Genomic DNA, 21,188 nt, shown 5'->3' with positions numbered 1-21,188 from the left:
AAGCGTATCTTGGAATATGAAGAATGCAAGAAACTAAGGTCAACATCCTCCACAATAGCATCATTTTGTAAAGCCATGCAAACCTGTATTAATAACATTGACTGATTAATACTAGTGTGGAATTTTTCTACAATATTCACTCATCGTGATAAAATAGGCCAATCTAAGTCGATCTACTGCAGTATTTCCTCTCTCAATCAGTAGAAAATCTGGTTAACAACCAGTCATGCATATAAAAGAAACATACCGTCATATACCATGAAATCGGTATAATTTGGAAAAAATACTGTGATATAATTTTTTGGTCATACCGCTCCAGCACTAATATATACCGTTTACTGCCACTAGTTATGAGATTAAATATTGTAAACAGTAACACCTAGAGGACAGACTGTGGAATGGAAACACACCTGTATTTGAGGGGGAACATGATGGCCAGCAGTCCACGGCAGGCATCTGTTAGCCTCTGGTAGCTGCTGGACAGGAACAGGATCTTATGTTCCGTGAGGGCAGCACAGAACAGATACAGCACGTTGACTATACCTGAGGAAGAGGAGGGCACAGACCTGACATCAGTGGCAGCCCTGGGAGCTGAACAAGCTCCTATACATGAATAGTATAAGCTTCATGAAAACACTATTTAAAAACAGGACAGGTAGAAATCGTATATTCTATTTATTCATACCTAGCTGTCTGAAGAGCTGGGCCACACTGCTGCCACTGACAGGAAGTGAGTCATTGATGGGAGTCTGGATAACTTGCCGGTCACCAGCACCTAATGTTATAGTCCTCTGTAGATTAAGAAAAAGGAGGATAGAATAGAAGAATCAAAAGGGGGCTTAGGCCAAACAGAGAATGAGTAGGGCTTCTTAGAAATTCACAGTTTGACAGCTTGGTTTAATCACAGATTTGTGTGTCCAGAGAGCAGTGTGATTCAGCGACAGAGAGAGATGAAGAATCCCAGAAGCTTAGCAGGTACATGACAGATAAGACACAAGCCATTCCAGCTAATCAAGGTGTGAATGGAGCTGAGCAGGACTCCATGCCAACAACCTTACTGCAGAACACCACCACCACCACCATATAACTGACTCTTTGTCGGACATGAAATCCCAACATCACAGGTGTCATGCACTAGCAAACTGCCACTACAGTCTAATGTAAAGCACAAGCGGAATGGGGACTGATCAGGGCCAAACTGTATAGATTCATTCAGGGCTATGAAGCATGTTAAAAATAACAGTGTCTTCAGCTGCATGCATACTGTCTATTAAAGAACAAAACTCAATCTTCAAATTGACACTGTCTGATCACCATGTCCTTCATTGTAAATTGATGCATACAGAATCAGAAGTCTACTGTGCTCCAGACAAAAGTCAATAAATATTGATGTGTGTGTGTCTATGAGAGAAGATTAGTTCGGCTGTAAAACTACAAATCTATACAGTACACATACAATTGTGTCTACTGAGGCAGGATCGCATGACTACTAAACACAGTGATGACAAATCTGATGAAGAAGCATTTGAGACATGTTTATTTAACAGGCCATGTGTCGATGTATGTCCTGGTGATTAAAGAAATCTATCTTTGAGCCACGGTACACATCATGTAAGATAAATTGCAAGGTTTACAAACCATTTTGATGAAAGCTGCAGATTGTTTCAGGAAAAGAGCTTAACCTTGAAGTGGTTCACATTTTACCCAGTATGTACAGCTGCATGTGTGCTGGGCTAGTCAAGAGGGAAAAGTGACGCAATATCTCATGCTCTCAACAGCAGCTGCATGAGCTGCTCAATACTGTGGTCCAACATCTGATCATCTAGTGTGTTCAATTCAGTCTTTGGCTTCTGAGATTTGATAATAAGGGTCAGATATGCAGAGAAGCATTATATAGCTGAGGAGAACACCAAGTTCAGAGAGGCTGGAAGTAGGGCTGTGACGGTCGCCCTGACAAACGCGGTGGTCGGTTGCCTATTGCCACCGGCGGCAGTGCACATGACGTCACACGCTCTAGCCCCGACCACTTTTTTTTTTTAAAGTAATTAAAAGGATTCTTTAAGGGAAAAGCATGATCTTCATCATTCTTCATAATCTAATTCATACATGCAACAATGTTATTTTGCACCGGCCAGAACATAAGCTCTAAAACGTATGAACAGTGAGGAGTTAATATGCAAACACTTGTGTTCATGAGCATAAACGCCGTCACTGTGTTTGCGCGTCTGTGATCTTTTCTCTCTCGGTTCAGAGGTATAGTAAACTCGACTTTCTGTGTCATAGACACGTTTGTCTTTTGTTGAGAAATCACATTTTACCGGTGCCAGATACAGTCGCTCGCGTTTGAAACAATAACAGCACTTCATATTCTGTCACAGATTATTTTATGGCACCATTGAATGCTTCTGTCATGATCGATTTAATATCACCTTCTAGTGACCACCACCGGTCTTTGTCCCCACCACTGGGTGTATATATAGTTGAGATTAGAAACGCACCTCTATGTAAAGTTCTACCAAGTAGAGGGAAGTAGCCATAGAGCAGTAAAGGTGGGATAAAGATGTCTTTATTTTAGTCAGACACTGTAATTTTGCTACCTTTCTTATTTTCTGTCTTTTCTATTTAGACCACCTCCACTCCTCGAGATGGTCTACCAACCTCGAGATGGTAGACTTCCAGCCACAAGGAATCAATTATGACATTTATGAGGTTGCTACATTAGAGCCACCCAGTTAACAGAACAATACACTCTTTGGTCCAGGGAACAAAGGAATTATCGTGTTGTTGTTCTTGGCAGGCAGAAATTTAAAAAGTGATAAGCCTCACTGCACACTGCAGTTATGGAAAATTCCAGCGTGATGGGATGACTCTAAATGTTCATCTAAACAACTTCTCTCATGCTTCTCCCCAATTTTTGCCTTAGTCCTGGGAATGCATCTCTGTTCTTGGTATACCGATGAGAAAGTGTACTTTTGAATTTTGTAGTTTCCATTTCAGTTCCTCAAAACAGCTATAACTGGTTACATATTAAGGAAACAAATTAAGGAAATAAACTAATGACCACATTCTCAGATTTTCAGCATCTTGAACAAGTGGAAAAGGTCATGCTTGTCCATAAAAAGACTAATCAGTTGTTGGTCACATATTGAGTCAGTATCAAAGCGTTTTGATTGGTTCTCCTGCCACAAGCGGTGTGCATGGATTGGCTGTGGTGTATGAGTGGAGAAAAGAAAGACAGAAAAGCTCAGAAGTGATCAGTGGAGACAGGAGAATGAAGTCAGGCTGGCGTACCAATCTCTCTTCTCTCTCCTCTTGGCCCGGCTACACAAGCAACCAGCAGACACACACACACACACACACATCCCGCAGGATAAGACACAGGTTAGAACCAATAGGCATGAGGGCACAGAATGCCCAAACATGACAATCACATGACAGTAATGTCTCAGCATTGCAAAACAAATAAGCTGCACAAACAATAGCATATAAACATGATCTGCAAGATGACGGCTGCGTAAAAATATAGAATGAGGGCAACATACATGCAAAAAAAGTAAAACCACGATTTTGGAATTTGACTGAGTGATAACAGCAACAGATTTTAGGCCTAAACTGTAATGAACACAGGGCAACAACAGTACAAATAATGGTACATTGACTTGTCACAAATAACAGCAGCAATACAATAACAGTAATTGATGGGAGACTGGTCAGATAAGGGATTTTTTTAAGCTTTTCCAACACCACTTCAGGTACTAAAACTGATACTAGAAACAACAGAGTTCCAGCATTGAAATCACCTTTCAAACTCAAACACACTGACACGCCACAATGATAAGAGTTTAAGGGAAAAACTGAAGTTCACAGGGTAAATACCAGGTTGAGAACAACAGTGTTTCTTCTTATGTGATCAACTGATAAAGTCAGAATGTGGCAATGACCGCTAGCAGAACAATGTGCGAAACATTCATTTTGAAGTTATGCCTGAAATGTCTCATGTGTTTTTCCTAAATTAAGGTCTGCCAGTCAGAGCGGTTGGCGGGGTGACCGGCAATGTCACCGGAATATGGGATTGGAATTCCCACTGTGACATGAATTATTATTATTAATCAAATTTATGCACATAACAGCTCAATCACTAGTGGAAGGGAATAGGGAGCACTCATCCCACACACAAACAGGTCAGAGGTCAGGGTCATGTACAGACACTGTGGGGATTTACTGTGTTGTTTAAGGGGCTCTGACCAGAAAAGCGGCACAAAAAAAAACCAACTCTTCGTCACTTCTCTGTGACTTCCATGGGCCTGCTTATCAAGCCATCCTACTGCTCTACTCTCACCGTTTCTCATATAAGGCCAGTAGCCTGGAGTTCATTTCACATTAGGGTTGTGTAAACTGCTTCAATAAATAACTGAAGTGGTGTAACATTCTGCTGGTCAATGTGTCTTAGTGATACAAAATCAGTTATTACAGAAGCTTCATAGAAGCACTGGCACTATTAAAGAACATTAGACCCATACCAGTCACTCAACAGACATTGGTGCTAAGCTAGTAGCTAGTAGTTTAGTGCTGGAGGGAGTAGGCAGGAGGGGCCGACATGATATTGTTTGTGGCTTACATTAAAACAGACAAGCACACTACTGCTTTCACTCCTTATACTTTTACTCTTATATTTCTGGCTTTGGTGGAGGTAAATCTGTCCAAACACTTAATACAGATTGTCACTCTGATAGAACAGCACTGTGTACGACACCACTGCATGTAGACAAATCCAAAGCTTGGCATAACTGCTGAGCCTGGCTACAGTTACTAAGTTATGATGAAATTATGGACAATTGTTGGGGAAGAGTCCAGTGACAGCCACACAGCCACTCAAGAACATAATGTCCTAAAATAAAAATTTGAAAAAACTGTCCAAACTTTTGAGAGCCTACATTTTGTAGAGTACTGTAACAGTACATCTTGCAAAGTCACGAGGTACTGGGATTCCCACTAAACTTAGCAATCTCCTACATGTCGCTGATGGCTACCCTATGTTTGTCTGGTAATTTTATAACAATAATATTATTTTCAATACTCAATCAAGTAGCAGTAGCAATGAGTAACTTCAAAAGTGGTTTGAATAAAAAAAAAAAAAAATCAGGATGGGTAACTGCACAATCAATAAATGCTATAACATATTAACAAAACCAGACCTAGATGTCACTATGCAATACTAACTATATTTTCTAGCAGCTCACATGAACATACACAAAAAAGAATCAGGTGCCAAAAACTATTCGGTGTTTGACATTGCTGCCATAACAACAGAAGCCGAGATTATTTCAGTGTTGCACTGCTGGAGTTGATTTCTTTTCTTTCTTTTCTCTCTGCGTGTTTGGGCAGGAGTTGACATGAACAGACTGGACAGGTTCAGTAGTAATGACAGACATTTAGTGAGGCTGACAGAAAAGTCCTCTGGGATTAAACAGTAACAGGAATCTGTGTAAGGCAGTGTTACTCTTTTTAAGTGCCCTGTCCTCTTCACTCGGAAGAACAGAACTGTTTGTACTTGGCTGGATAGCAACAGTGCCCCTAAGGAGCTGTGTACATATACTGTATATGGGTGTTTGAGTGAGACGAAGTGAGAGACTGTGTGTCTAACATTGTACATTGTATTATTGGTAGCATGCAGCTCTATAATGAAACTACTGACAACATTAAGTCAGAATCCATCACTTTGATGTAGAATGAAAAAGTAATAAGTTTTATTGTTGGCCATTCCACTAATGAGTGTTTTCAGAAGCGTGCTAGTGTGTGAAGGGAGCTAAGCAGTAGCTTTGCTTGTGTGAGTCTATATGTGTTAATACCGATTAGATGTGATTCTGTCATTTAGACACTGTGCTAGGAAGCCATCTGCTGTTCCATATGCTCACTAAAGAACTGAACTACAACCTGCACAGCTATGGGAGTGTATGTGTGTGTGTGTTTCTTTAAGAGTGTAACAACTTCAAAATAATCAGTGCTCGAAAAAGCTTAGCAGCTGCAACAAATCAAATTGATGACAAACACGAGAAGAAAATGATAAATTAAATGTTTGAAATGATTAACAGAGATTAAATGATCGTGTGGAAACTAATCACAAAACACACAACAAAAGCAGGTCAATAGAAGCTGAAGTGCCATCAATCACAGATGATTTCAAATGATTACAAGTAAGAACACATTCTTTAACGAAAAAAAAAACAAAACAAGTCTGGTCTGATTAGAATCAATAAAATAGTTGTTGATTGGTAAAGCTTGCGGAACGGGAGAGTTACCTGAAGACAGGCCAGCAGCCAGTCACAGGCCAGGGCCTGAGGGACCTTGTCTAAACTACAAACTGGGGACTCATCTATCTGTAACACAGAGGAACCAGTGTACAGTACGGTGTACACCAGGGGTGGGCAGCCCATGTCCCTTGAGGGCCAATGCCCCACTTGTTTTCCAACTATCTCTGCCTTGCCATTCTGAGATGGTATTGTCCAGTTTCTGATTGACAGAATACACCTGATCCAGGTAATCAGCCATGAGTAGGGCAGCTATAGTTGGAAAAAAGGCAGGGGAGTGGCCCTAGAGGAAAACTGGTTGCCCAGCCCCAGTGTACACAAATGACACACATTGGTTACAACATCTGAAAACCACGGTCAAAGGAATCAGCTGATGGAAATTCAGAAATAAATACTTCCTACTTTTTGGGCACCATGGGCATGAGTCAGCATGACAGGGATGTGCAATATAGTAACAAAGAAAATGAAAACACTATTTTTGGAGTTGAAGTAACAAAATATATTTTAAAAAAAATAAGAAAATGGCTGACAGATTTTTTTTTTTTTTTTTTTAAAAGAGAAAAACTTCATGAGAAAACTTAAGTTGCATGAGCATATTTACCAACCACCACATACATGACAAAATGCAAAGATCAGTTTCTTTAATCTGATGGACTTTGTTGCCTACTGCTGACTCACATCGGCTGAAATCTTTTTGATGTGATGATATAGCTGTACAAATATGTCAACAAAAAGGAACAGAGGGCTGGGTGCACCTAACGTCATCTCAGATATGATGTGCTAGATGAAGAAAGAGCGAACATCTGTTTTGTTTTTCTGGTTCAAAATGGAAGGACTGATATTGTCTTCCATGGTCATGGTCATGCCATCTTCAGGTGGCACAGATCATCCCCAAAGGAGGGTATAAAAGCTTTAGAATTAATTTCTAGTAACCAGTAACAAGAATGAACTAAAAAAATTCTACTACACTTGTGAGTTTCCAGGATGACTGGCTGAGCAATCCATTATTCTGCTCCTCGAGGACAAAGATCTGCTGGAAAACCAGTTTTATGTTGAAGACTAGCATCATTTCAAACCACTGTAATTAGTAAGAGATAAATTACGCATGCAAAAAGAAAGGTGCTTCTCCTCTTAGTAAGGAGTACATCTTGAAACTTTTGCAAGTGTCTATAAGATGCACACGTATACAAAGAGGTACTGCATCTAAACCTTAACCATTGTTTTTCTGTTGTGCCAAGCTAACACAAATTCACATTGAGCAGTGCTAACAGCCAGCACTCACAGTCCACACTAAACTAGGTGCTATACCAACAAGCTGCACTAGTCTCTACTTAATAGGCTGAACCGCTAAGCAAGGCACGGGTTGACATAAGGAGTGTATACCCCCAGCAAGGATGAAAAGCATCAACATTGAGACTGAGGAATGGTGTCACAGTTGAGCTTCATCCTTGGTCAGCTATTCAAAGCAGCTTTGGTCTGTATGACAATGAAGCTCAGAGCATGATCTTGACTTTTGCTTCTGCAGGGTACTTGTCATTTGTACAGCTGTCTGTGGGAGAAAGAGATGAAAGGCCAGTAGTATACCTGGGAGCCTCCGGCGATGGGGATGACACAAGTGAGGAGGTTTCCAATAACCGTTTCCAAGGGAACAGACCGACCATCTACATGGACAGTGTAGATCAGACCTAGACAGTTCTGTTCAGTCAAGACAGAGAAATGCAGTGATCAAGAGGTTAGCCTAATCTGTACTCCTTTCATGTAATAACACCATGACTGCAATCTGTAAACAACATGCATGTTAAAACTCACAGATAAATAGACTTGCAATAAAAGAGGAGAACAATAGTAATGTGTCTGCCAAATGTTGTGTTTCAGAAATGACTGGTGGTAGCATACTATATTTGCTAGTGTAAACAAGCCAAGGCCCACAGTGGAACCAAAAACGGGTATTCGAAACTGTAGTGTGTGGCATACCCTGAACACCTCTGTGTAGTCCACTTGGGACACCAGCACCAGGCTCTTGGGGGCAAAGACCTGAGGTGGTTGGATAGTCAGCTCCTCATCCACCTCATCCACCTCACTGGCCTCAGCCTTCTGCAGCTGAAAACAAAACAGAAGACACACAGCTGCAGTCAAACCAGACTGAGAAAGACACTTCCAATGGATTAAACTTGTCTGCCAAAGGATTTCCAAAAGCTCTGTAACTACAGTCTACACGCGGGTTCAGTGCCCGATGTAAATGCCTTATGGTTGTGTGTTCCATCACAGCCAGCTGGCAGTGTTCTCAGCTTAAAGAATGAATTAAATGGATGCAGTAAAGACTGAATACTACACACCTAGCACATACCCCAAAAAACTGCTTGTTCCAATGGGTATTCATAGTCAGTTTGACAGCACACACAAATGAAACATGCTAAAAAGCATTCAAATTGGCCTATAAATATATGTTTGCTACACATACTATTATAAATTGTGTGTGTGAAGTTTGGGATGTTTTATTCTGTTTCCATTCCTCTTGTAATAGGTGTGTATGGCAAAGAGGATTTATGGGCCCCTGGGTGTCAGCCAAAAAAACATTAAGTCCAACTGGTAGGACAGAGAACAGATCCCTGACGTTACAAAACTGTCGCCTGTCTCACCTGTGGGTTGTCTAGGCACTCCCAGAACGTAAAGCAGGCACAGTAGTGACGCTCTGAGTTGATGTCAGTCAAAACCGCTACAAAGAAGGAGGCAGGCTGCCGCTCAGGAACCAGCTGCCAACCGCTGGGCTGACAAAACTGGAGAGGAGAAGGGTGAGAGGGCGAAAAGGTGACAAAGTTGGATGGAGACGGAGAGAAGGGAAATGATGAAAAAGAGAGAAAGATGAATGTACATACTAAACTGGCAACCATGGTGACAGAGTGTAGTAGGTCACATGTTCTTACTGTTCCTCGGGGTGATTAATCAAGGGCTGGGCCACCATTAACACAACAAAACAGGTTCTGAAAACTTTCCTTCTGCTTTAATAATAATACTAAGCCACCAAAATCTCTGACTGAACAATGTGATTATTTGTGAAACCATATTTGGCTCTCATTTTAATAACGTTACAGTTGGTTTAAATAAGCTATGCCATTTTCAAGTAGATGCAATTTCCAAATATCTACTAACCATGTTTTAACTTATCTTTACTGACAGTGTAAAAAGTAACATATGACATTTATTATTATGGCCATAATTCATTAAGCTGCCTCACTAACTAGAACTCTTTATCTTAAATTGGTCTGTAACTGGTATGTGCAAACATGTTCCACATTCTGTTTCTGATTGCATTTATATATCTTGTCTCTGAAGTCAATCCACACTGATACCGTCTATGATGCAATTTTAGTTGTCCATTTCACGTTTGATTCACTGCCTTACAGCAAACTGACCACTGACCTGCATTAATAGCACTGTTACTAGGGTCTAAAAAAAAAAAAAAAAAAAAAAAAAAAAAAATCAGATTTATGATTTAAATAGATCTTTTTCCCCCGGCAGGTCTTATTCATTTCGTAGCGCGCGACATCTCTCACACTCTGCAGCATGCTTCTGTTTGAGGTGCTGCAGCAAATTGGTCGTACTGCTACCTTTGCTAGCAACACACTTAAAAACACACTTCGCAGCGGGGTGTTGTTTGTTCTGCTTCTGACGCCACATAACCAAACCAATTCCAAATTCCAGATGACACTGTGCATTTCTTGGGAGGGAGTCCTTCCCTGCTTGCTGACATGTTGTTTGTGTATCTCTAATATGGCAAACATGCAGGGGGAGGGGCTGAGCCCCGAGGGGAACGTCAGCGGATGTTAAAAAAAAAAAAGATTTTTATTCAAACAAGTCGATGTAAACTACACATTCGGGTTAATCAATAAAATCGATTTATAGCCCAGCCCTAACTGATACAATGTTAAACAAACATATAGATGCATGGGGTGTGATACTATACCATAATGTGCTGGCCTCAGAATAAACCACTAGCCCTGACAGGGTTAAGTGCCTGAGCTACAAAGGAACATGTCTGTATGTGTTGACTTACCAGCTCTATGCCTTGTGGGAACGGGCTGTCCTCCCAGTCTTTCTCTGGAAACCGCTGGAGAATGCGACCTTGACCTTCACCCTCCACTGCAGAGACACACACAGAGGGATACATATAGAGGTCAGTCCTTGTTATTGAGATTGTTTGTTGTCTGTCTGTTTCTTCCAATAAACCAATAAACAAATGTTTGTTAAACTACATTCTTCTATTTTTTTATCATTTGTATGTTGGCATGTAAATAAACTATAAATTTAAATAATGTAGAAAAAAATGCATGTCTTGCTGCACCATGGCAAACATCATTCTGCTAATCTGGGAGACAGGTCTCAACACTGGTATTTGAACTTTACCATAATTTTTAGTAGTATGATGTTTGTATTGTTGATGTAGTCAAAAAAGCATGAGTTCAGCATGTTAGAGCCAGAATAAAATACAATAATAAAAAAACAAATACAGATTCAGATTATTTATAATATAGGCCTATAGAATTATTAGTTATAGTTGTTTTTTAATATCTATTTTGTTGGCTTAGGCTTTCAAATGAGTCCATGCCTGCCTATTGAACTTAAGCTGGATGTGTCGAAATGCTTGTTTGCTGCTGCTTATTGAGACCATTTCCAACACTGGCCAAGGCCTGGATCCTCACAGCAGTATAATGACAAGACAAAGGCCGACTTATGTAACCACCACAAGCCCGTCTTTTAGCTTAGTTCCATCGGAAGCCCTAAAGGCTGCTATAATGGCGGCATTCATTTGCAGAGAGAATACACTTTATCGTCCCCATTATGAAGAATGCAGATTTATCATCAACCACGAACAAAATGAAATACAAACGAGGAATTGATAACCAGAATTTAGACCAAACCTGGATATTGTTCTAAATTCTGCTTCAGAGAGAACAACCCTTTAGCAAGTGAACTAAAACAGAAGCACTGACACACAGAGATAATACACAAACAGAGACAAGGCCAGATCCCAAAACACACAGCGACATGCTAAAGTCATCCCGTCTCCCTAGCAAACTAGGATTACGTGGACACCCATGGGAGTGATGCTCCGGGTTCAAGTCATCAAAGTCAAAGCACTACTTCCCTTTTTTGGGGATGAATGCACCATGAATCATATGCCCCAACCTGTTCTAAACTGTTTAGACACCAACAGAAATTACAGGTTTTAGAGAGAGGTACAGTAACATTTTCAAATATTTTACATGACTGCCTTTCCCTATTGGAGGGAAGGGCCACTGCAAATCAACACAAAGGTATTCTAAGAGATCACCCTTATCCTACAGTGGAACATTTCTATCATTTCAGTGGCCCCACGAGTTGTCACATGCCATCACATGGAAATTACAAAACAAGGTGAAAATAAATCACAGCCAGCTGGAAAAAGGAGCTTTGATGTGACACTTCAGAATATGTGACCAACCCCCTTGGTACACTGTGATAAAACTGATACAAAATACTGGAGCTGATGCATGTTGGAACATTATGTCACCTCCAACGGCCTTATTAGGGACACTGATTCTCAAAAGAAGAGAATCTCTCGCCTGATAGCGTGTTCTGTGACATTTCAGTGGATGATGTGCTGTATGTGTGTCAGGCGCACAAACTCATACACAATGAGAAAACACACACAGAACTTGACAGTGCAAATCATGGCTGGCACTTTCAGCCAATAGTGAGCAGGAAGGGTGGGGATTACTGAACCAGTTAGAGTGTCCTGCAGCTAAGGGAGGAGTGTATGAGCCAGAAAAGGAGAGCATGTTGGGAGTGACACGCAGGGCTCTAAACAATCTAAACCACAGTCGCTAGAGACAGACACACAGTCACTCTCACACTCATGTTTGGTTTCTTGTTGTGCTCGCTGTCCCTGGGTTAGTCAGAAGGAGTGGTTATAGCCAGGCGACTGTCCAACGAGCAAAGATGCAGAAATTTCCATGCAATGCTGCAGTGAAGATAGGTACATTGAACCTACATTTTAAAAAAAGTTAGCTTTAAATAAGTGACAACAACCTTGTGCAATCCTAACAGAATGTAAGGCAAAGAAAAAAAAAAACAGAAAGCTGGTAAACCATCTGTCTCAGGAGTGAGCAGCATGTCAGTTTTCTGTGACACAGTCCTGTATTATCCTGCACACACAAGAGCTATGACCAAATCATTTTACACTGTACTCTGAGCATTAGTCATATAGCTAGAATTGCACTACAACAGGTAAAGCTTCTGACACAATTATTACCAGTATTATTAAGAAGCCTCTTGTAAAGTCTGCCAACAAATTTTACATAATAGGAAATCTCAGCTATTTGTTCTAATATGTCAATTTTGATTTGGTTTCTAGAAAAAACATATACCCTCCTTTCTGATACAAAAGTGATACAGATGTAAGGTGTTGAGGGTTTTATACAAATCTCTGTATCTGTATTGCCTTAAATGTTCGTGTTGGTGTATATGCAAACCACAACCACAATAGTTCAACTATTTACATACGGACATTTGCACTTTAGAAGATTTATTACCATAACTGGAAAATGGCTTTGGCTGTTCAGATTGCTTGGCTTAAACGACCCATTATTAAATCTAAATTTGCCCAGCTCCTACAGAAACAACGTTGTGTGTCATTGTAGCAATCCGCTGTTTGCTGGCCGAGCGGTGTGCTACCATACCCAGCCAGTTCTATGCCAAATACTAATGCCAACTGCAACTAATGAAAACTGTCCTGTGTTTTAGAGAGGAAGTAATTCAAATACTTCACAAGCAACAATGTCTTCCTCTAGGTCAGTGGTTCTCAAAGTAGGGGGTGCGACTCCTGGGGAAGGCACGGAGCTATTTCAAGTGGGGCAAAAGGCATATGCTTCAATACTCATAGCATTACATGAGCCACTTTCAGACAAGAGGAACTTTTTCATAATTCCCCTTCATGTGTGTCAACAGAACTATAATATATATCTGAGGACTATAATATATATCAACAGAACTATAAGATATATCTGAGGACTATAATAGTTCTTATAAAGACTGTTTTGGGGGACTTTTTTAGCTCTTACTTTGAAGCAGGTGCTTGTATGAAATACAATGTTTAAAACAAATTTCACTGGAGGCGCGTGTGTGTATGACCACAGGGGACTGAATAAATAAAAAATAAATAAATAAAAAAACAGTGAGTACTACTGAAATACTGCTTAGTGATGAATGGGACACAGGTGAGTATGGGTGGAACAGAAATGAGAACAGGAAACTGAAACAAAGACCTGGGCTGGGCCACAGAAGACAATATGTGAACACAGGTAACAACGATAAATGCAATCAGGAACAAGGGGAAGATGATGACATGAGACGACGGCTAAGCAGGAAATGGTAACAAAATAAAAGAAATAACACAAACCTAACAGTAAGTAACACAAACTGTGACAGCAGCACTGAGCTTATATTACAGCCTGTCGGGCTCCATATTCCAAAGCCAATGCCAAAATCAATGAAAAAAGGCTGTGTTGAAATGTTTAAACATACTACCTAATTGTTTGTAGATGATTCCGCAATAGCAAATGCTGCTTTTCATCAAAATGTTGTGCAATATACCCACCCATACTGGAAACTACTAGACACTGCTTAACTGTTGTGATGGGAAATCATCCATATATCACACACACTGCATCACATAATGATAATGTGACAACATAAAACGAGATTACATTGATAAATGACAATGACGGCCTCGTAAGTCTGAAGTGGGTTGCTAAAGTATTTGATCGCTGCAACACCCGACAACAACTTGCAAACTCAAGTGTGAAAAACATAAATGCCTTTATCTTAGAGTTAAAACCCACATCTCTTACTGGGCAACCTTTAAATTGAGACGGATTTAACTGTTTTAAATTGTATCCCTCTTAAAATGATGTGAACATAAAACTGAAGGACTCACTAAAAAAGAATAAACAATAATAAATAAACAATAAATAAATACCCAATAGATTATTTTGTTCTTTGGACATCCCACTCCAGCCTTCCAACTTTTTTGTCTTTGGCTGAGTGTGATGTCTTTTAATTCTGCTCTGTTTCTCTTACCATTAAAACAGATCTAAATCAATGACAAGTAATTACCTTATAACAACAAGCTCAAGGTAAATTGTTGGGCAAAGTAGTGAACAGTGGGAAGACATGACTGCATGGCTGAGCCACTGATGATGTAAGACGGTTGTACAAAGGCTCACTCTCAGTCTGCGTTGTGTGAGGAATGTAAAAGCAGTGGTGTGGCCTTGCTGGGATGTGATATCAGTTATCAGCCAGACCTGTTGTGTAACAACAGCAGGTTAGTAATTGAAGAGTTTCCTCGTGTGCCACACACTGTTGACACCAGATTCACTTTGCATCCGCTTCCTGATGATTTCCTCCTTCCCGGATATACCCATGAATGTCACCCTCAGGATATGACCATGGATTCTAACTGCAGGTTTCAATCAGTGCATCTTACATGTTTTCTCCTAAACAGCCTGTTCCTGCATGTCACTGACTTGTTGAGACTTGCTTTGTCACAGACTTCTGTAGATTTACATGCACATATCCTCATAAATGCCCTTGCATAATTTCATGCTATGCTCACACTCTTACTTCAGATTTTCAACAAGGGGAAATGTCTCCAAAGTTATGACAGGAATATGAAAGAATCTACAACCCACGTTAACAAAGAAAAACAGTGGTCACAAGCTACAGGGCCTGAAAGCTCCACAAACACAACAGACTGCAGCCCCAAACACATTAGACGACCGAACCAGAACAAAACACTCAAACAGTAAACTGATAAGCGCTGTAAGGCTGCTGCACTGTATTGCCCTGTGTTTCTGTTATTTTGTCCACTTCATGAATTGGAGGGAGTGTAACGACAGCTGTGTCTTCACAATGTAAGCAACACAATTAGCAAGTCATGAACAGTGCATTCAGCTCCTACAGTGCTGAGCTACCAGAGACTCTGTCGCTGCAAAAACAGTGAGCAGGCTTTTTGTCCACTGCCGGACTCTCTCTGAGCAGCTACCATCAACAGCCAAGTCAGGATTCCATCCTTCCTGGTTTGCCACTCAAAACCAGTCATTATGTTTCACACACAATAAATGAGCCCGACTATTTCAAAATGGTCTAATAAGTTGATAGTCAATTCTCATTGAAATTGGAAAGCTGTGTCCATTTATTGGAGTCAATGAAAAAGGGAAAAAAGAGCTTTCTTGCTGCAGATCAACAGCAAACATGCCAGCCTCTGTTATCTAGAAAACAGCAACCAATCAAGCACGAGGCTCATAGTCTGAACTTGAAGAAGCCAGCCTCTTACAAATAATACACATGCTGAGATAGGTCCAATAGAGTTAGAATAGGAAAGTGAGGGAGACTGGGCTGAAGAGCACAAAAGGCATTAGTAAGGGAGGAAACTGATTGATGTGTATGTGTGTGAGTGTGAGTGTGTGTGTGTGTGTGTGTGCGCTCAACCAAGCTAGCAATGACTCCTCACACAGATGACTACTATGAAGGATCCTCTCGAATACACGGCCCACAGGATGGAGCCTCGTCATGTGATCACTGACTGACGGCATTCAGAACTGAAATGAGTGTGCAGTGTGTGTGTGTCTGAGACGCATTTGGTGCTGAACCAGACCGCAAGTTCTCGTTCATAGGCTTCCAAACCACAGTGACACGACATCAGACTGTTTCCACGGTGACTGGAGCAGCCAGGACAAAAGAGCTCTGAGCCTTGTTTGTTTTCATGCAAGTTCGTGTGCACGCATGTGTGCAAATTTGCAAGAATGTACAAAATGAGGCTTTAAAAATGTTCTGAAGCAAGTTTTCTGCGCTGCACAGTATAGGAGACTGGAGTCCAGTGCACGACTTTTCAAAACTCCTTCTGCATTCTGCCTATCGCCAGAGAAATTTATATGACTGAAGGTTTGAGCTAAAAGCAAATAAAACTATGACATCATGATACTGAGGCTCAACTCCACACACCCTGACAGTGCCCTCTCTGCTGTTTGGTATTACACATACAACTACACATGAATAGGCAGGCGCTTATTTGTGAACGAGTGCGCGCGCGCACACACACACACACACACACACAGAGAGGACAGTCCTGCTGAGTAATATGAAGGCAAGTGAGTCACTCTCTGATTGAAAGCAGCGCTGCAGCTGCAGAGCGAGGCCCCACATTGGATCAGAGGCAACACAATATGTTTTTCTGTCACCAAACTCCACAGAACAGCTCAGCACATCAATAAGTAACACATTTGGAGCTGCCCGAGTTTGGTGTTACATGATGGTATAAAAGAGTCAATCCATATTAAAAACTACCTGGCTGAGTGATGCCAGCATTAAGGAACCTAACACAAAATGGAAAAACACACCATCTGCCAGCCACCATCAACTGGAGACAATATAAGATGTTTTCTTTATCCTTTAATATTAGCCAGCAAATAGGCTTAACAGGGCGGGGAAACAGAATGTAGATCATCTATTGACAGACATTGGCTTGTACAGTCATGCACATTCCTGTCATATATAGCATATCATAAAGTCTAGTGGAAATGAAACTGAAAAATCCCACAGAGAATAGGAGAGCTCAAAAAAGAGGAAGCAGTTATAGGTCATTACCCATGTGCCTTCATTCACCTTTATTTCCCTTTACTTCCCCTGCTCAAGTATAAAGTGGCCTCCAAAAATAGCTAAACAGTTACCAAAAGTCCTCTGTCCTTTAAAATCAGAGGGATTTTTCTCAGGAGCTTTTATAGAACTAAATGTTAATGTTGGGCTTTTCTCGCTGCTTTTCCACTACATCTGAAGAACCGGATACACATCTATAAAGAATTTTTTTTTTTTTTCTCAGTTCGGCCTCTTCTGTGAATGTACTGCAAATAACTGATGTGATGTTTGTGTTAGACCTCCCTAATGAGTCTGAGAGCTGACTCTACTGATCGAACAAACGCGTCTTCATCATGAGAGTGAGTAAATCAAGTGCCGCATCTTGGTGTCACCAGTGAATGATAATCGCATGACGAGGAAGGCACATGGCATGCATGATGACAGATGATGTCATATCTCTAAAGGAGCTCTAATGGGATTAAGGCGTGTGGTAGCATGGTGTTGGTAAACAATAATTCATCATCCTGGTCCCACTGTCGCTGCACTATGACAGTAAGTGAAAGCATAGATCTGTAATATTAAATCTCGTAATTTACCAGACATAAAATGCAGGAAATATGGGATTAATCCAAGGAACTCCTCAAGAACAAGATGCAAACAAGACTTCTGTGTGCTATGTCAGGATAATGCAACAGGAAACATGATAACTGTTGGCTAATGCACTCAATCACAATTTCTCTTCTGGAACACAGACCTTTGTCTCAGCAATACTCTACTCTAATCCTTCAAATCATTTTATCTAAACACTCTCTGTTCTTTTTCCATAAGCTATATGCTATATTCTATTGCAAATTAACCCCTAAACCTTTTTTATTCTACCACAGCATTAAGCGCCCACACACATGGCCCACAAATGACATCTTTGTCAAGAAACAAACACGTGTATGTCAAGTAAAAGGAACCAGAATGAACAACAGTAGAAAAATGGCTGCTGACAACGGGATTGCATAAGATACTTGCACGACCTCTGTCAGTGAAAGCTTCTTATCGATTTTTAATTTATAATACCAGTGTATTTGGCACAGTCACTTTACATTAGAAGAGTCTTTTTTTTTTTTCCAGTCAGATATTTGCCATGTGAGTAGGTGAAAATGCTGGTGTGATTATTTTAGGACAACGCTCTTACCATGACAGAACAAAACACATTTACCTGTGCACTGCTGCAGTCTTCATGTTACTCTGACAATATTCAGCACAACACAGACCTATGGGGGAGGGGAGGGCAGCAAATACGTTGCCATAAATACAATACAGGAGCACAGACATCAAACCAGGCCTGCATCAATAACAGCCCTTTAATCTGCATATTCAAACCAATCACAGGCTACATATACAGTAAGATTAGAGCACAGTGGGTATCTGGGAAGCAGATTTTTTTTTTCCTGAACAACAGAGTTGACCTGGAGGCTGTGTTAATAAAGATGAGACCTAATCTTCTCCCACCAGTCACTAATCCAGCATTTCTTATGCATTTATTTAGCCATTGCAGCGAGAATTAATGGAAACTGACTAATAAAGCACAGGGAAATGTTAATATTACAATTAATATGAAATGTCAGCGTGGAAAAGCAAGATTTTTAAGATGCGCCAGTTTCAACTAAACAAGGCTGATCATATAGTTAAAATAAATTATTTTTCTCTTAAATTAATAAGGAAGGAAGGAGAATAATATTACATGTGCAGCTCTTTGTTGCAGACATATACAGTGTATAGGCCTTTCTTCAAAGGCACAAACAAGGCGTTGCAGTGATGTAGTTACAATAGCAGCCAGCCATCTTTACACCACTAACTCTTCTAAACCTAACTTGTTGGAATCACCCCTCAGGGAGTGGAAGGATTGCCCCCTGAAGCGACCAACAGGCTGACAATGAGCAGCACGGACTCAGCCTTTTGTCGTGAGAGGAGACTGAGAAATTCTCTAAATTCCAGGGACGCCATCAAAGCAATAAGGAGAAGGGCATCCCTAACACCCTTTCACACACACACACAGCTACACAACTACAAGACATGGTTGCATGGATATATATGGGGTCTTTTCCTTAGTTTAACTATATTTGAAGTGCTTTCTGTCCTAAATATTTAAAACATCTATCTGCATTGAAGTGTTCCCATGTACTATATTGTACTGTAGTAGATTACATTTATTTAGCAACACACACACAAAAGGTTGCCCTGAAACAGCCTTGGATTACAATTTGCCGGTGGTACTTGGCACAAGATGATGTTTCTGCTAACATCTCTGTCAGGAGCACCGACATCAAACGAGGTGTTTGTATGAAAAAGCAAGTGTGTAGGAGCATGTATGTGCATCCCTACCCCCAGCACACCCCTCTCCCCTATATCTGTGAATGAGGGCAGCTCAGGGGCCCCGGGGCCATTGGTTCCCTTGTGAATAACAAGTATTCAGCATAGCAGACAGACTGCTGGTAATACAGACACACACTTCATGCAACATCGCTGCAGTGATATGATGGTTTCCCCCAACCACAGCATTTTGACAGCAACCTGTAAAAGCTGAAAATCTCTTTTCTGTTTTTTCATTCACAGTTATGATTTATCAAAACTCTTTTAATTTTTATATTGTTTGACTTGGCATTTCATTTTTGCTACCATAACAAAGGTGATGTGGGCTTGCCTGCCTTTGTGAACTGTTAAAATTACATCCTCAATATTTTATCAGTGGAGGGTTTCAGTGTCCTGTAATAATTTAAATGCCAGCATAAAAATGCAAACATTTTAAACAACACCCAATTAACATCAACCCATGAATATCAGTGTCATCACTGGATTTAAAAAAGATGTAAGCCAACTTGTCAGTATGCTCATCACAAGCCGCAGCCAGCAAACACACAAACTGCCACAAACATGCAGGCAGCCATCTGAGTGAGTGTGCACCGCCATGACCCAGCGCCACTCTGTCCCCCTATGAAAGGCAGATTGTGATGGCTATTTCTGGAGGGCCTGAAACACTGCAGCCCTACTCTGAAGCGATGGGAGGAAGTGGCTACCCACAGGCAGGCACTGCTGGCAGCATCAAACACGCACTCATCTCCTCATGCTCACTCATTTACTTCAGCTTGCTGCTAATATGAAAGGTTTCTATTTCCTTTCTGAGCTTTATGTAGATCTTTACGCGTATTCACACTGTACATGCACCTGTGAGCTCCACATACACGTAATCCCAGTTTTGTCACGATGACAAAAATGTTCTGAAAGTGTCCCGCTTTATGACATCTTGATGGCTAAGAGCTTTAAGGCACCAACCATGAATCGCAACATGATCCGTTGTCTCATACACGTTGCACGTAATTCCCCATGGCCTCCCTATTTCCTGTCATCTCTCTACTGTTGGTTCTCTAATGAAGACATATACAACCTGAAAAATGCAATAATGTAACTAACTTTGTGCTCTCTCTCTCTCTCTCTCTCTCCCTCTCCCTGTTCTCTCTCTGTACCTTCTGCAGGTGTCCCTGGTCCTGGAGCTGTATATCGCTGATGTGCAGTTACTGGTCCCACCAACCTGCAGTGTCTATTTGTTGTTTATTGTTGCTGTTCTTTTCTCTCTGCTCTATCCACTCACCCCAACCGGTCGAGGCAGATGGCCGCCCAAACTGAGCCCGGTTCTGCAGGAGGTTTTTTCTTCTGTTAAAGGGAGTTTTTCCTCTCCACTGTCACCAAGTGCTTGGTCATAAGGGATTTGTTGGGGTTTTCTTTTGTTTTTTGTAAAGTGCCCTGAGGTGATTGTGTTGTGATTTGGCGCTATACAAATAAAACTGAATTGAATAAAAACTGTTTCTTGCTAATTGCTAATGGAAAAACAACCATGGTATGATCTATAATTTACTTATTTTTTCTGACAAGCCTAAGTTTTCAATGTTCAGCGTTGCCTAACCACATGCAGCCTTACAAGAACTCTGAACTTAGATTAAATCCAGACAAAAACTATGCTTTAAACAAGGACACATTCATTAAAAGAATATGAAAATATGAATAAAGACCATTCAAAACCAGCTTTCATGCCTCAGTGTCAGTTGGTCAAATCTCAGTCGAACTTACAAAGCTGTGGATAAAGATGGTGCCAGAAGTGACATATAAAATTTTTTTTGCTGATGCCACAACCATTGCTAGAAAACTGCCCTAGTCAGTTAC

At 40.8% G+C, this 21,188-nt stretch overlaps 1 protein-coding gene across 5 annotated transcripts in view; it reads right to left on the bottom strand.

Annotated features, from left to right (window-relative positions):
* sbf1 (SET binding factor 1) overlaps positions 1 to 21,188 on the bottom strand; it is a 44,158-nt gene that overhangs the window by 19,903 nt on the left and 3,067 nt on the right. For 2 of the 5 annotated variants that reach the window (XM_026326919.1, XM_026326921.1), the window contains exons 2-9: positions 10,363 to 10,448; positions 8,948 to 9,085; positions 8,283 to 8,408; positions 7,893 to 8,003; positions 6,300 to 6,377; positions 3,292 to 3,321; positions 686 to 791; positions 411 to 543 (exon numbers count right to left, since the gene is read on the bottom strand). In XM_026326919.1, the coding sequence (XP_026182704.1) occupies positions 411 to 543; positions 686 to 791; positions 3,292 to 3,321; positions 6,300 to 6,377; positions 7,893 to 8,003; positions 8,283 to 8,408; positions 8,948 to 9,085; positions 10,363 to 10,448 (808 nt within the window). The remainder of the gene's footprint in view (positions 1 to 410; positions 544 to 685; positions 792 to 3,291; positions 3,322 to 6,299; positions 6,378 to 7,892; positions 8,004 to 8,282; positions 8,409 to 8,947; positions 9,086 to 10,362; positions 10,449 to 21,188) is intronic. The other 3 variants (XM_026326920.1, XM_026326922.1, XM_026326923.1) reach the window with 3 other exon arrangements.

This window comes from Mastacembelus armatus, chromosome 23 (assembly GCF_900324485.2).
Source record: "Mastacembelus armatus chromosome 23, fMasArm1.2, whole genome shotgun sequence".
Lineage (NCBI taxonomy): Eukaryota > Metazoa > Chordata > Actinopteri > Synbranchiformes > Mastacembelidae > Mastacembelus > Mastacembelus armatus.
This window is presented reverse-complemented; position numbering and strand designations above follow the sequence as displayed.